The sequence below is a fragment of the Pezoporus occidentalis genome, unplaced genomic scaffold (assembly GCF_034315485.1).
Source record: "Pezoporus occidentalis ecotype Australia unplaced genomic scaffold, CSIRO_AGI_Poc_V1 ctg4, whole genome shotgun sequence".
In the NCBI taxonomy this organism is placed as follows: Eukaryota; Metazoa; Chordata; class Aves; order Psittaciformes; family Psittacidae; genus Pezoporus; species Pezoporus occidentalis.
In genome coordinates this window covers 9,563,791-9,581,257 of record NW_026915724.1, presented here as the reverse complement: position 1 = coordinate 9,581,257, position 17,467 = coordinate 9,563,791, and the positions used below count along the sequence as shown (strand labels likewise).

Here is a 17,467-nt window from a genome sequence, read left to right as displayed (position 1 = left end):
TATAAGAAAATCTTCATGTGCATCCAACTTCCTTCTTGAAGTCTTTTTCTAATGTATTGATATAACTAGACATATACCCTCACAGAGGTATGAATTGCCTTATAGAAATTGAAAAATTAATTCTGTGCTGTAATACATCTTTAATAGCTTGCTGCAAACTAGTGTAGAGCCTAAGAAATTAAGATATTAAAGTATGAAAAGGATAAATCTCTTACATTATTTTAGTGGTTGCTAAGGCAGAGAATTTAACGCTACTTTTCTTTTTTTCCCCAGGTTTCTAATCTTCAGGCCCTAATACTGTGCTCTGGAGCTGTAGTTGCAGCGGGGAGAGAGCCTTTTAAACCAAGCAATTATGATTCTCTTGGGTATTCACGGCCTGCTAAATTGCTTGGAATTGCAAATCGTGTGTACCCAAAAGCAAATGCCAAGTCAGAGAGTGAAAATAGTAAGTTTTTTGAATTAATTTGTATTTTATTAATTGGTTTATTTTTCTCAGTATAAGACATAAACCATGACAATCTTACTAGGATCTATGAAATTCCAAAAGGCCATCTGTTTTGACTCCTTTATAAGTGTAAGGAAGATCAAAGTGTTATTGTTCTTTTTAAAATGTAAGTTTTTAAATACTCAGCTAGTATGCATATTTTCTTTCAAAGAGACTTATTTAGAACGTGGGTGCAAATCTGTAAGTATATTTTATATTAATGTATTTGATTGTCATTGCTGTCAAATTTTTTGTGTCATAGTTAATAATGGCAGTGGTAAAGAGAAACCTCAGGCCACTTCAGGGTTTTAAATAACTGAATTTCTTGAGCAAAATTTTTGTGCAGTTTTCAGAACTTACCTTAGGAAGTAGAAGTTTGACTTGTCATTGTCATGACTTTCACTTTCCCATGTCCCATGCTCCACATAAGCAGGTAAAATATTACAGCACCCTTTCACTCACAAATTCATCATGTTTTTGAAGCTGGTTTTGTCTAAACAGAGTGTCAGCCTTTCTTATATCCTTGTGGCTGTGATATATGTTTTTTGGATAAGTTTGGGAAAAGGTAAACAAATATGTGCTTTCCCTTAGGTTACTGATAGAGTTGTGTTACTGAGAAGGTCAGTAAGAATGTGAAGTGGCCAGGGAATGATCAATGACAAGAGGAGCTGTTGGAGAGAAGCAAGGCTAGCTGAAAAGCCTGAGGTTGAGGGGAACAAAGTGCTGCAGTACCAGAGCTTTAGGTTATGTGGGAATCCTGAGCATTAGGGCAGAGATACTATCTAGGGGGGACCTTGTTTAATACAGAGGTACATACTACTCTTGATAGAGCTGCATGCTGTACTGGAGTGTCCAGGGAATATTGTAATTGTTTCCGTACTGAGGCTTTCAACAGCAAACTTGACTGTGTCCCAGAGCACATTGATACATGAGGGACTTGACTTCCACTTACTTGAATGAGTTTCTTCCACATCCCTTGCAGTTTATTATGTCCCCACCAAACTCATCATTTTAGTTTTTCTCAACCTTCATGTTCTTTGACTTGCACAGTATTTGAGAAAGTTCTACAGAAACAAAAAAGTCCTACCCAAATTTTGCTTTGAGACAGAGACTGAGCCTTGCAATGGTAGAAGTTGTGAATAGCTCAGAATCTGATAAACTCCCTCTTCCAATCCTTAGTTAAGGGCAATTACAGAAGGAGGGAGAAAAAAAACCCCAACAACACCACAATATTTTTTGTCTTTAACCTGAGAAATTTGGAAGTATCCTGTGTAGGAGACATCACTGATGAAGCAAGAGCCTGAAAAATCAACTTGCAGGCACTTTGTTCCAATTCCATTTCTTGAGACAGAGAAAGTGAGATTTTTACTTTGGGAAGCATAAGGTCTTGTCTGTATTAGAGGAGTTAGTACAAACTTTTATTTCTGATTCAGTTCATGGTATAGCATATGCCTGGGAAACTTGCAAGGCACTCTGCCTGAAATTATAGACTTGTAGCTATAATGATAATATGCTAACTGTGAAAGTTTTGATATAAGACCATTTGTGACTCACTTGAGATAAAAAAAAAGAAAAAAGTTTAAATTCAAGCAATGTAGATAAGGTAATATTCCATGGCTTAAAGATAAGTGAAATCTGTCTATTAGATGGTGGTTTCTATATATGTAGGTATCAGTAGTAGCTCCGGATATCTTTGTGTGGATGACCTGCACTGTTTCCCTTGCACATGCAGAACTTTTTGGAAGATAGCAAAACCTTATTTTTATCTCATGTTCTTTTGTCTCATCCCTTCAGTGATAACTGCTAGAGAGAAATAGATTTTTTTAAAAAGCCAAGTTATTGCAAACATATTTTATTCAAATATTAAGTTATTAAAACCTATTTTGTGAGTATTTAATATGTATGTAAACACATATCGGGCCATACTCACTATTTATTGAAGTCTGAAAGTATTTTCATTGGCTTTGCTGAGTTTTGTGTCATCGTCTACAGTACTGTAGCATAAAGCATATCTCAGAATGTCATGATTTAAATTCAGATTTTATAAGAACTTCGAGAGCTTCAATGTTTACATCTCTATAGATGGGCAGTCCAAGGGATTGGATCTGAACCGTTTATTCATGTGTCAATGACACTACTTACAGTAATTACTCATATGCTGTAGATAGCTGGATTGAGCCCAGGGAGATACATGTTCACCTTGACTGACACATTTTGGCACTAACTGTAAGAATTAATGCAAAATTATTTCTTCCCTAACGCATGAAGAAGATGTGAAGTTGGCAGCTTGAAGCCCAAACAAGTGAGGGCTTGTGAATCCCTTGAATGGTTCAAGACAACCCCCCAGCTCCTAACTATGTATAAAATTAGAGTATTTGGTACTTTTTTAGGCTTAGGAGCTTCAAATAAGACTATAGTTCTAGTATTAGAAAGAACCTATTGTACCTATTTTGACTAATTTTTCTCCTTTCTTCTTTTCTCTTCCTTTGCTGCCTATCTGCTGTCTCACCGTCTGGATCCTTATGCATAATATTTGTCTGCTCTAATTTCCATCTACTTGAATGAATTCGGGTTCTTTCAATGTAATTATTGCTAGTGAGAGCTGAAATGAGCTCTGGCTCAAGATCTCAGGTATTCTCAGTTTCTTCTGATAAAGGGTCCAGCAATGATAATAACTTGAATGATAACAACTCAGATTCTTCCTGTATTCCTGCCAGTCATAATGGCATAGGAGGAAATCAGTCAGTTACTGGTGAAGACTTATCATCTGTGGCACAGTATGAAGATGACATTGAGAAATCTGTTCACCTTAATAAAGATGGCAGTATCACAGTGGAAATGAAAGTTCGATTCAAAATTAAAGAGGAAGAAACCATTAAATGGACAACCACTGTTAGTCGCGCTGATAAAAATACCACCACTTGCAATTCTGTAATGCATGCAGAAGACTCCTTATCCAGTGTAAATGTATCAGAACATATAAAACCAAAAGATGCTCTGTTTTTGAAGAGCTACAATAAGGAAGAAGGAAACTCACTACAGCAGTTAAATGCAGAAGTGTCAGACAGAGAATCAGAGTCTGATTTAAAAACTGCTGGTTGTAACACCTGTATGAAGAGCAATTCTGCAGATCCAGATGTAGGCAATGTACCTGAGGATAACATCAGGCCTCGCTTTTATAGGCCTCCTACCCCTGGGCCAAGGCGTGTTAGACAAAAGAAAGCGGTAGTTGAAAGTGTCACATTGGTTTCTGAGAAAGAGGTTCAGGAGAAGACAGTAGGACAGTTTTCCTACAGTGAGGAAATAAAGAATGGAGAAAATAAATCTGAGTATTGCATGGTAGCTCATTCAAGCAGAAAAAAATCAAGTGTCAGTAATCCAAAGTTTAGTGAGATAAGTGACAGTAGTTTATTTAAGCTTCCTTCAGAGAATATAAAAGAAGAAATGTTTTTTAAAGTAATCCACACAAACAATGATTTAATAGAAACCACAAAGAAGAATACATTAGAAGTGCCTGATGAGGATGAATCAGCACAGAATATATTAGAGAAATCAGTTGTGGATCAAGGTACATATAATAGTTTGATATCAACCTGCAAAAGTAACATCAGTTATTTCATACCATCATCAGAAATTTACCAGGCAGCCAGGCCAGCCTCAGCAGACCACATCCATAAGTCATACAATATTAAACAAATTAAAAGATCACTGAGTTCTTTCACTCACTATTCAGAATTAAGTCAGTCAGTAGAGGAAACACAATGTAAAACTTCAGATTTATTACCTATTTCTCAAGATGCAGTGCGTTCAGCCTCTGCTGGACATAGCCAGATGAAGATGATGGTACCTCCACATAGTAAAGGTCTTACTGACAAAATAAATCCAACACCTGGGTTATTTCCTGCTGTAACTGAAAGTGAGAATCAAACCATCGTCAGGACTGAATCTGTGACAACAACACGTCTCATTGATGACAGCCAAACTATATCTTCCCGCACCAGAAAGAAGAAGAAGAGAAAATCGACTAACTTCCTAGAACAAAGTACATATGAAGATCAAAAAGATAAAGGAATTTCAGGGATAATTAAAAGTGAGGCAATGCATATCACAAACAAACCCCCACAGGATTCCACAGCAGAGGCTATGGATAATTATTCTGAAATGACTCAGAAAAAAGGAATGGAATTTTTTGGAAAAAACAATGATGGCTCTGTCAATTCAGGCAAAAATGTATGTCCTGAAGATGAGTTCTACCACCAGGATTTAGTGGAGCAAAATGGATTATCATCTAATAAAAACCCAAGAAGTAATAACAAGTTGTTCAACTCAAAATTGAAGTCAGGCAAAAAAAATAGTATAGTTTCATCTGCAAAGAGTGAAGATGGTCTAGTGACAGTTGATTCAAATAATAACTCTGAACACAGTCAGGTTACAGAGAGTACTGAGAAAGAAGGCACACGTCTCACAAACAATTCTTTTGAACAGACATGTAACACATCAGTGATTTCAAAACTATTGTCAGAAGTGCCAGAGAATCTCAATGTTGAAAAAGAAAAGGAGAAGAATGTTTTGGAAAATTTCCCATCAAAGAAAGAGAAAAAGCAAAAGGGGATGAAGAAAAGTCTAAGTAAAGGGGCAAATAAGTTAAATATGTCAGAGAGTGCTATCACACAAGAGGCTCTGAAACGAGAGCATTTTCAAGAAGAGGGTGTTGAGCATTCACCTGAAAACCATGTCCAAACTTGGCTGAAAAGCTTTTTACCAAATTCTGTCTTACCCCCTATACATAAAAAAGAAGGGAATGTAGAGAACAGCAATGCGTGTAATTTTCCTGTTGTTGCTTCTATAGATAAAGAAACACAATCTATCACAAATAAAGGACATGTGACTGGAAAAAACCATCTGCTTGAACATAACCTAACAAAAAGAACATTAAAGCCTATTTGTGATTTGGGAGCTTCAGAACAATCAGGCAAAGATTCAGATGCAAAACAAACTGACCCCTTGATTCATGCTAATACAACTGTAATAGAAACAGCCAGGTGTTCACTAAAGTCAGAATTTTGTTGTGATGATAAGCTACACTTGCTTCATGAAACATCTGACAATGATAAAAAGATGTCAGAAGCTGATATGCAAGATACCAACTTATGTCAAAGAAAAAAGTCTGAAGTTGCTGTTCAAGTTGATTGCACAGTTGTCAATGAGAAAATGGGAATTGATGTTCAGAATAATTGCATGTCTATCATGTTACTGCATGAACTACAATCAGCTTTGCTTGGTCTCCAGAAAGAACACAATGGATGTGTAGGAAAAGCTTGCACCCTTTCAGATCTTTCTTCTTTAGCTTTTAGTTCTTCCTCTAATGTCCTCCTAACTTGGCTACTTGTACTGAACCTGAGAGAGAATTTGATTGGGACAATCAGAGATGATACACAAAAAACTACCTGTAACTGTTCTGAAATATTTACACAGTTGCAGTTTCTGAAACAAACTGCAGTCATAGAAAAAGTTGATGAACTGAAGGCTGCCTTCTCACATTTTCAACAATCAACAGAAAATAACTTATTAACCTTTGGGAAGGAACTCGAAAAGCAGGACTCCTCACATTGCCATGAGAATATGCCCATGTCTGAAATTCATAATGGTTTATGTCTGCATGAAAATGAAAAGTCAATTGAGCCTTGTGTTCCAAAGGACAGCGAAAATTGTGAAGAAGCTCTACAACTGGGTGGTGAATTAGAAAACTGTTGTGATATACAGAAAGATCTTTGTAATGAAGCAGAGACTTTAGACTTGAGTGCTCTCCAAACACAGCTAGATAGTCAATATGCCAATACTAATTCAGGTACCTGTAGCCTTGCGTCAGCTATAAAGCCACATGAAAGAAAGGAAGAAATGCCTGATAGCCTATATAAAAAATCTCAAGATGAAAATACTAATACATCATTCACTAATGAAGAGTCAGAAATTTCAATTGAGCCTAACTCAACAGTTTATAGCACAACTTCTAATGATAAACATCATATTTTAGATCAGGATACTTCTGAGTTAGAATGTGAAAAAGATATACATATTACTACTGATAAAAGTGAAAATGAGAAAGTTGATCCCAAGTCAGCGGGTAATGACAAAACCCCAAATAACCAATTTAAACTTGCCACTGAAACCTCTGTGGAATATAACAAGGAGGATTATTCTGTACATAAAGACAAAGAAGATGCAGAAACTGGTGAGGAAACCTCTGAGAGGTTATCTACAGTCTCTCCATTATCGTTTTGTTATGAATCAAAACAAATTACAGAATGTGATATGAGCGAAGGAGAACAGGAATTGCAAGTAGAAGAATCAGATAATAAAATGTGTTTAGACTCTTCTCAAGTGAAAAAATGCTTAAAAAGTCCTGCTAGTTCAGACTGGTCAGATTACAGACCAGATACTGAAGAAAGTGATTATAACTTCAGAGCATCCAGTGATCTGACCAATGAAAGTGGGGAGGAAGCAATGCTTGAAAAACATTATAACACTGGCTATGTAAAAAGAACTATTGAACGACTTTATGGCAACACAGAAGCTTCATTTAAACCTGACTTTCACAAAGGATTTCCTTATATGTTGAAAGTATTTCAAAAAGATACTGAATTCCACTCTGCAGTCGTGGAAAAAAACATTTATTTTTCTCAAGAGCCAACGTCTTGTTCTAGTGAGAAATTGTCACATTCTTCACTACTATCAGAAGAATTTGCAGTAAACATAAACAAAGATGACACTATATTGAGACAAGAAAATACTTCTTTACCAACACCGCAACCCACTCTTAACAGAGAAGAGACAAGTTATACTCTTGACCGTTCAGGGGAATCTCCAAAGCAACATTGTCAACCTAGTGCACCACCTAATGAAGATGAAGGAATATTGATAGATAAAGGTAAATGGCTTCTCAAAGAAAATCATTTGATAAGAAGATCACCACCTGAACGGGTTGGAATGTATGGTAATTTGGATACAACATCAACAGACACAGTCCTTGATACTAACAGTGATGATGTTCCCTACTCACACTTTGGCAATCTGAATCAATACCCAGACCTCAATGAAAACTCTTCTTCAGAACTTGAAGACATGGCTAAACCCTCTGAAAATTTCTGCAATTATTTCAATATGCCTCATAATAGTGATTCAGACCCTTTTCAGGATGACTTAAATGCAAAAAGCAAACCTAGCTTCAATGGTAAGATCACTTCCCTTCCTGCAGCAAAGAAAGAAAAGAACAAACCATCTTTTACACATTATTCCACACAGGCTGATACCAATTTTTCACCTTTTGCATCTGTAGAATTTAGATTGCCTGACAACAAGGTATGTCCATTGGAACAGCCTTTAAGTGATGAACCCATACAGTCCCAGCCAACTGATGCTAATAATGCTAACAGAAGTGCTCCTCAGGAAGAAGATTCTCTGGATAAACTCCATGCTATATGTGGCCAGCATTGTCCAATACTGATGGTGACCATAACACCAATTAATGAGGAACAGAGAGGGTATGCCTACCAAAAAGCATCTGATATTGAGAACCAGCTGAATCCAGGTTTGTTGGCCAAAAAAAGTGAACATTTACAATGGTCAGGCAAAGATTTAATAACAGACGAAAATAATCATGCGATTCTGAAGAATAACTGTATCAGTAAGATTGCCAATAATATTTTTGATAGGTTTTATGCAAATAACACCCTAGATTTTATTAACAACTTTGGAATATTTGTATCATCAACTCTGAAAGACACAAGCTGTTTAGAGAAGTTACATGTTACAGAGGGCGTGAATGTAAAACCCATGAAAGTCATCAAATGTCAAAGTAATGTATCCAGACACATACCGAGTGATCTTGTGATAGGCACAAATAGTGAGCTACCCAATAGAAAACAAAAAACATGTCAAACTCTAAGAATAAGCCAAATTGATATTGTTGGAGAAAAATATTCTCCCAGGTTGGCAGATCCAGCAGAAACCTGTCATTCTGAAACATCTCTGAAGTGTAACACTTCTTTAAATAACATTGAACATAATGCATATGAGAATCTGAAAAATGAAAATGCCTTTCCTCCAGAAGAAGAAGAAGAAGAAGAAGAAGAAGAAGAAGAGGAAGAAGAAGAAGAAGAAGTGAAAGAAGTTTGCTTTTGTACAATTGACAATGGAAACAGTAAACATGAGAAAGACTTATAATAGAGATCTTGGAATTTCTACAATATTAGATTAGTGAAAACATCTTCAGAAAAAAAAATAAAATCACAAAATAAACTGCTGAACGACACACCTAGGAAAAATCTTAATGTGAATCCAGCCCAAACCTAGATAAATATAAATCACAATTGTATATCAATGCTGAAATACATATGATTACTTAGAGTTTTATGGGAACCAACATAGGAGGAAAAGCTGTTCTTCTAAGAGATTTCTGGGTTAAAAAAGTTTTTCTCTGAAATGTTATCTGTTTAGAGATATTCAGATATATACCAAGATCTCATTTGTAGAGAAACAGCTACTGCTTGTTAGAACAGAGAACTGAAATTTGAAATACCCCCCTGAGTTCTAAGATAAGATTCCTATATTTTGTGACATTTAAGAAAGGGTTTAAGAATTGCCTTTCACTAGAAATGCTTTCTCCAGAACAAAATCAAATTACATGCTTAATTTGAAATGAAAAGAAGGAAATACTATTCAAATGCTGTAATACAAAGAAAAGTAGGAAACAAAAGTCATGTTAATTTTATATAGATAAACATTATAAAATTGCTATTTCAGTTTTTAAAGGCCATCTTCAAAATATTTATGTGTGTAAAGAGATCTTTCAGTCTGCATATAGGATCACCCAGACCCAAAATGAAGTTTGTGTCTTTTACTGAGCAGATACTAAAAAAGAAGTGTATTCATTGCCACTGGGATTCCACAGGAACTGAGAAAGCAGACTCTGTATCAGTGGACTTCCTGACTGCCCTTGCCATGATCCCTCCTGAGGCAGTACAGCTTACTCTCTCAAATTTTTCTATATACCCTATGAGTTTTAGTGGTGTGTTTTTCTTTAACCTCCGTACTTTTAAGGTGATCCATGTCTTTTTTTTTTTTATTGTTGTAAATATGTCGTACTGTAAGAATCCAAAGCATGTAATATGTTTCAGGCTCTTTCAATCTGTTATTAGAATTAATTTGGATACTGTTAACAACATTTTTTAATATTATATGTGTGTAGTAAGCACTTACATATGGTTTACAATTTTCAGTAAACGATTTTAAATATAAAGTTGGAAATATTTAGTGTATGTTGTTATTAGACAGAGTATTTCAGTTTGTTGGTTGGATTTTAATCCCTAACACTGCCTAGTATCTAGCTTCAATATCACTGAAGTCAGAGAAACACCTGAAGAAGGAAAGGGCTATTTTTTCAGTTAGAGAATGGAACTTTGGCCATTCTGTAGTCTTGCAGGCTGTGTCTGGACTAACTGGCATGTGCAGGCTGCTATAAGCCTTGGAACATGATCCTTTGCTTATCCAGACTGGAACCTAATTAAAGGATGACACAAATCCCTTTTGGCCCAGATGCTGTGACTGTTTCCTTGTGAGACAGAAGGCACGTGTAGGGGAAGTAGGGGTTAGATCTGGAGCAAAAGGGGTTTTGCAGTACAGATAGGAAACCTAGAAGCACTTTTCAGTACCTTTTAGGGTCCAGTGGCAGATATATTTTCCCATAAATAACTGTTATATTTCTGTTGTTTGAAGCAGTGTATTCTATGTAATAAACTGTCATTACAACTCTAAAGCAACATGTATCATCTAATATATTTCACACCAAATAGCTGTGTGTTATTCCTTGTGCTGGCCTTGTTTCTGATGTTCTTTCCTGCATCTTTATGTTTTTCTCGGTATCCTCCTTTGCATGTTTTAGAGCAGCTCCAGATGAAGAGTCTCAATGGTGTTTTTTTTATCTTTTTACATGTCAACACAGAAATAAAACCTATGTTTGGAAAATTAAACTCGAAATTACCAGAATCCAACTAAAGGCCATATAGCATTTTGAGTACCAGGCTTCTATGCTGTAAATAGTATCTAAATGTTAGATAAGCAAATTAACAGATATATATCTGTCTCCATCACTTGCAGTCTTTCTGTCAGATTCACAGCATCCTGTGCTGCATTCACAACACTTGCACTTTTTCAGATTAAGGTTCAAAAACTTCAGGAACCTTTAATCGGTTCTTACACAGTTACAGGGAAAATTAAGTGCTCAAAAGATGAGAAGTGAGATACCGCCTGACATTACAATTAGCAGAGACCACAGCAAGTGGAGAAATGTTTGTTATATTAGCTGCAAGACATGCTTCTGATTTCAGTACGTGAACTGAAAGAGAAGGAATAAAATGGTCAGAACAGGACAGGACAAAAGGTTGACAGTGAAATGTACCATGCTGTCATAGCATTTACAGATTCATTATTGGCTCAGTGACGACACAGACTATTAAGTGGTTGAGATATGCAGATAAAATAAAAATGCTTCCATTAGGTAATATTGGAGAAGCCTGAAGAAAAAAGCCTCACAATGCTGGTGACTAGAGCAACGTACTGATTGACAGGGAGAAAAACATCATGAGGAGTAATATGAGCTACTTTACATAGGTAGCTTAACTCTGCAAATTAACTGCAAAAAGCATAGAGTCTTTCTGAATAATCAGGATAAACTGACTTATTCAGTGACAAGCATAGGTAACAGGAAGGGATTCTGTAGGTACATTGCAAATAAAAGACAAACTAGTGACAATGTGGGCCCTCTTCAGAATCTGTCGGGAGAACTGGCTACCCTGGATTTGGAGAAGGCTGAGGTTCTTAATGACTTCTTTGCCTCAGTCTTCACTGGCAAATGCTCTGACCACACCACCCAAGTCTTGGAAGGCAGATGCAGGGACTGTGAGAATGAAGACTTTGGGCCCACTGTAGGAGAGGATCTGGTTTTGTTAGCGTTGAGACAAACACATAACCACCGGGATGGTTATATGAGGTGCTTTATTGAGGCGCCGGGAACCAGGGGTACGCACCCGAATCTGGTTCCGACTCCCGTCACATCGCGTTCACAATTTATACACTAAAAATTTCGTAACTAATACATATTCAACACAGATGACATCATTGACTAATACATATGCATCAAGGATTGCTACATCAGTCTATTACGACATCAGCCTCCTTTGCGCTTGCGCAGCCCCCTCTGGTGGTCACCCTGATGAAGTAAGGAGTCTTCCTCAGATGAAGTAAGAAGTCTTCCTCGGGTTGTCCTCTTCACCTTTTCTCTACTTGGCTAGGTCCCAATCGTCTTGTGGACGTTAGCATTCTCTTATCTTCACCAGGATGCTTCTGGTATGCCCTTTTTGGCTATCTTAAACTTAGGGGCTGCTTGGGTAGAGTTTTACAACAGTTATGTTAGCTCTTGCTACCGAGACTACCATTGTAACATTTAGTTACAGGGTAACTATGATACAAAACGGCAAAGTTACAACATCTTCTAATATACAAAGCCTCACTATTGATTTATGAATTTCTCAAATATAATCATTTTACTATTTTATATGATTATTTTATTGTAAAAACTTCACCCTCTCTAACAGTTTGAGACCATCTTAAGAACCTGAATGTGCACAAGTCCATGGGACCTGATGAAATCCATCTGCGGGTCCTGAAGGAGCTGGCGAATGAAGTCACTAAGCCTCTGTCCATCATATGTGAGAAATCATGGCAGACAGGTGAAGTTCCTGATGACTGGAAAAAGGGAAATATAACCCCCATTTTCAAGAAGGGGAAAATGGATGACCCAGGGAATTACAGACCAGTCAGTCTCACCTCTGTGCCTGGCAAAATCTTGGAGCAGATTCTCCTGGAAGGCATGCTAAGGCACATGAGAAAAAACAAGGCACTTGGTGACATCCAGCATGGCTTCACTAAGGGGAAATCCTGCCTGACCAATCTGATGGCCTTCTATGATGGGGCTACAGAACTGATGGACAGGGGTAGAGCAGTTGATGTCATCTACCTGGACTTGTGCAAAGCGTTTGACACTGTCCCACACGGCATCCTTGTCTCTAAATTGGAGAGACATCAATTTGATGGATGGAGCACTCGGTGGATAAAGAACTGGCTGGATGGCCGCACACAAAGAGTTGTGGTCAATGGCTCAGTGTCCGGCTGGAGACCAGTAATGAGTGGTGTCCCTCAGGGGACCGGTCTTGTTCAACATCTTTGTTGGTGACATGGACAGTGGGATTGAGTGTGCCCTCACCAAGTTTGCCGATGACACCAAGCTGTGTGGTTGGGTTGATACGCTGGAGGGAAGGAATGCCATCCAGAGGGACCTTGACACGCTTGTGAGGTGGGCTGATGCCAACCTCATGAAGTGTAACCAAGACAAGTGCAAGGTCCTACACCTGGGTCAGAGCAACCCCAGGCACAGCTACAGGTTGGGCAGAGAAGAGATTCAGAGCAGCCCTGTGGAGAAGGACTTGGGGGTGTTGGCTAATGAGAAAATGAACATGAGCCGGCTTCAGTGTGCACTTGCAGCACAGAAAGCCAACCGTATCCTGGGCTGCATCAAAAAGAGCGTGACCAGCAGGTTGAAGGAGGTGATCCTACCCCTCTACTCTGCTCTTGTGAGACCTCACTTGGAGTATTGTGTGCCGTTCTGGTGTCCTCAACATAAAAAGGATATGGAACTGTTGGAACAAGTCCAGAGAAGGGCCATGAGGATGACCAGGGGACTGGAGCACCTTCCGTATGAAGATAGGCTGAGAAAGTTGGGGCTGTTCGGCCTGGAGAAGAGAAGGCTGCGTGGAGACCTCAGAGCAGTCTTCCAGTGTCTGAAGGGGGCCTGTAAGGGATGCTGAGGTGGGCCTCTTCATTAGGGACTGTAGTGATAGGACAAGGGGTAACGAGTTAAAACTTAAACAGGGGAAGTTTAGATTGGATATAAGGAAGAAGTTCTTTACTGTGAGGGTGGTGAGGCACTGGAATGGGTTGCCCAGGGAAGTTGTGAATGCTCCATCCCTGGTGGTGCTCAAGGCCAGGTTGGACAAAGCCTTGGGTGACATGTTTTAGTGTGAGGTGTCCCTGCCCATGGCGGGGGGGTGGGACTAGATGATCTTAAGGTCCTTTCCACCCCTAACTATTCTATGATTCTATGTGTAAAGAACAGGCTAAAAAAAAATTCAGCAGACATTCAAGGGCATTATATAGATTATACCAATCTTCAATTTTTGTCTTGCTACTATTAAAAAAGAAATAAATAAAAAACCCAACACAGCACAGATCACAGTCCCAGGAAGTCTCAGTTTGTCTATCTATTGATAAAATCAAACATTTTCTCAACTTTTTCTCCAACATAAACGGTTCTCCATTTCCTCTAATCATCATGGTTGTCCTTATCAGGGCCTTTCCTAATTTCAGTATTTATTTATTTTTTATTTATAGTTAATAGAACTTCATGCAATATTTGAAAGATTGTCTCTCTGGACCCTGGGACACTGACAGTAAAATTTATCTACTTAGAAATCTCTCTCCTGCATCTTACAGTCACATCGATGAGTGTTTTTTTTTTTTTAAACTGATAAAAGCCCTATTCATGGCATTAAGTTTCAGTAGTATTTTCAAAATGCATTTCCTTGTACTTTGTGCAGTTATATATATTATCCTTTTTCTACTACTCTGAGTTTTCTGATCCTCTTATACTTTGACAGTTCTTAGCAACTGTGTTACAGAAATTACTTACTTTATGCCATATATTGATGAAAATATGAAATCCAGATAAATTCCAACACTGATTCCCGAGAAAGTTACTAGCATCCCTATAAACTAATACTTCATGTTTTGCACAAATGTGTAATTTCCCATCTAGCTAGTAATTTTTTTTGTCTGCATTCCTGGGATAATTCTTTTCTCCATTTTAGCTACTGATTTCTCGTATAATATTTGAGTAGATTAAAGCTACTGTAATTTCCTTGTGTACAAATATGAATTCTTATCATCAGGGAGGAAATCAGGTACTTGAACAATACAAATCTGATACCTTGCGCTATCTGCAGTAAACTGATGCTAGTAATTTTTTCTGTTTAGCTGTATATATTGGGAGATAACTGTCCATTCATTTAAAATTGCTCAAAAACATTACCTAGTGTTGCTTTGGTGTAAGATACATGGGCATTGCTACTATAGCTGCACATTCACAGTAGTTTCAGAAAAGTGCTGCTGTAAGAGTATCTCTTTAAACATGAGTAGTGGGCTATACTCCAAATTTCTCATGACAATAACGAATTTTAGATGTGTGCTCTTAAACAATATTACTGCTGTAAGATTCTGTCTCTGTCTTCTAAAATTTTCACACTTGCTACTCCGGTCATGGACCAAGAATTTTTGTCAAAGAAATAAGTTAATCTCAGAACACTATTGTAGAATTTCAAGGTCTTAAGGTTTATCATCAAACATGAACCAAGATTAAGTTAATGTCTCCCCATCTCTCCTCTCAAAGTATGAGAGAATATATTTGTTTTAATAGTTACTGATTCTAGAATACTCCATACCCCAAGGAATGTGCATTTTACACACAAAGTACAATGGGCACACAAAAGTAAAAATTTCCTCAAAAAGTATAGCCTAATGCTTATAGCAAGACACAAACAAGACTTATAGATTCTACCATCAAGAATCAATAATATATTAGATCTCATAACATGCCTTTACAGTGACTTTTTCCTGCTTTTTCTTAAAAGCAGTAGTAATTATTCAAATATATTGCTAAGTGTTATGGAGAACATATTCTCAACTTGTTATTTTCTAAATACAAAGATACTGCCATGCACCACACCAAGGTCAACCTAATTATCAGCTTCTGAGATGTCTTTTGTTTTTGGAGATGGCTAAACATGACCAAGTGATAATATGCATCCTACCATATTTTTTCAAGAATGTCATAGAAAACTTAGCACAAATCCTCAAATCACTGGTTTCACTAGTCCTCAAATACAAGGGGTAGCTGTTTAAAACTTAAACAGGGGAAGTTTAAATTGCATATAAGGAAGAAGTTCTTTACTGTAAGGGTGGTAAGGCACTGGAATGGGTTGGCCAGGGAAGTTGTGAATGCTCCATCCCTGGCGGTGTTCAAGGCCAGGTTGGACAAAGCCTTGGGTAGCATGGTTTAGTGTGAGGTGTCCCTGCCCATGGCAGGGGGGTTGGAACTAGATGATCTTAAGGTCCTTTCCAACCCTAACTATTCTATGATTCTAAATAATATTCTGCTGCAGAATCATTCTGTGAATCAGAACAAAATCCACTGACTCCTTTAAGAAAATACCCATAGCTAGCACTGAAAATACTGAGTGACACCTGAGACAAAAGTGGTTTTGTTGAACCTCACAATAGAACTGCAGGATAGCTTATTGCCTGAGGTTTCAGACATACAGATCCCTTTTAAGTATCTCAAATAGTCAATAAACACAAAATTCAGCATGTTGTGATGAACTCAGTCATCATCACTATACTATTACTTAGCGTTTTAACTATGTCTTAGTGTTTTAGCAGGATCAAAGACACTGTGATGGAGGGAAAAGTCAGTAATACAGGTAACATATGTAGCATAGATGAGTCATCCAGATGATAGGGGGCTTCCACAGTCAGGCCTTTATTACTGCTGCTATACTTTAAAGGAAGCTCTCTTTTAAGAAACAGTGATATTAATCAGTGGTGGAAAACAATCTTAGCAAGCTTTGTGTGTGTTCCTAAATGTGTACCATTTGATATGGGTATCAGCTAATTATAAACATTGGGAGTGAGGGTGTTTTCGTAATATTCCTTCCTGTTATCAGCCATCCGTCAGCGATATAATTTCCCTTAATTCTATGACATTGATACTCAGCTTCCACTAAACTAAAGCTTTAATACAAAAACTTTGCCTTGAAAATTATGAAATGTATTTAAGGGTATAATTCAAGAATATATTGGTAATCCTTCAATGCATTCCAGATAAGTTGCTACACCTGTGTAACATCTTGTGTAGCATCACACCTTGGCAGAGATATGGAACCTTTCTTAAAGAGGTCTTTTTCAGCAGGGCTAATGGGCTTTGAGAGAACCTAATGCTTAAAGTCATGAGTTTGTAATTCCAGAGCTAGCTGAATGAGAGTCCTCATGGCTGTCATTGAACAGGCCTGATGTATCCCAAGGAAACAGAAATCCACATCCAATACAGTTTACTACAATATTTCAAAACTGTTTGAAAAGTGATCTTACATTCATGCAAATTTGACTTAGTCATATGGCATATGCAGAGTAAAAAGTATGAATGCAATGTGACATTTCTTGATTTTTGAGAGCCCAACGTAGCAAACTCAATATTTACCTGCTGTAATTTTGTGAAATATTTATTTCTATATCCATTGACATAATATATTTAGAATTTTAATTACTGAAATGCATTTTGCATAAGAATCTTGAGTTTAAGTAATTCAGTGAGTCTTTTTGTCTTTTGATAGCTAGGAAATGGAAGGTGTCAGTCCTCACCAGCAATATGCCATCTGCAGGAACAAGCTCAAAGGTTTATATTACATTGTACGGGGATCGCAGCAGTTCAGGGCCCATTTTTCTTGATGGAGAGGAGGGAAAATTATTTCAGAGAGGAAATGAAGACATCTTCACAGTAAGTAATATATATTCCTTGTGTTGCTTTCTTGCATCCTGCCAGATTGCGTGACATTTCAAAATGTATCTGATGGCAGTTTTTTTATGGTACGCATGTCTGAAAACAAGCAACAGGACTTAAATGTAAAACTAAATTTAGTATCTCTCCCACTCACCTATCCAAAGCTGATTTGATTCAACATATTTCTTGTCTAAGAAGAACTGCTGGTTAATTTACATAATGCCCAAGAAAGTACAGGAAATAGAAGACAACAGATACTC

General features: G+C 37.5%; 1 protein-coding gene across 1 annotated transcript in view; it reads left to right on the top strand.

Annotated features, from left to right (window-relative positions):
• The window catches only part of RP1 (RP1 axonemal microtubule associated), a 217,828-nt gene that overhangs the window by 27,715 nt on the left and 172,646 nt on the right, over window positions 1-17,467 (top strand). The window contains exons 3-4 of the mRNA XM_062633144.1: window positions 274-445; window positions 17,041-17,204. Coding sequence (XP_062489128.1) covers window positions 274-445; window positions 17,041-17,204 — 336 coding nt within the window. The remainder of the gene's footprint in view (window positions 1-273; window positions 446-17,040; window positions 17,205-17,467) is intronic.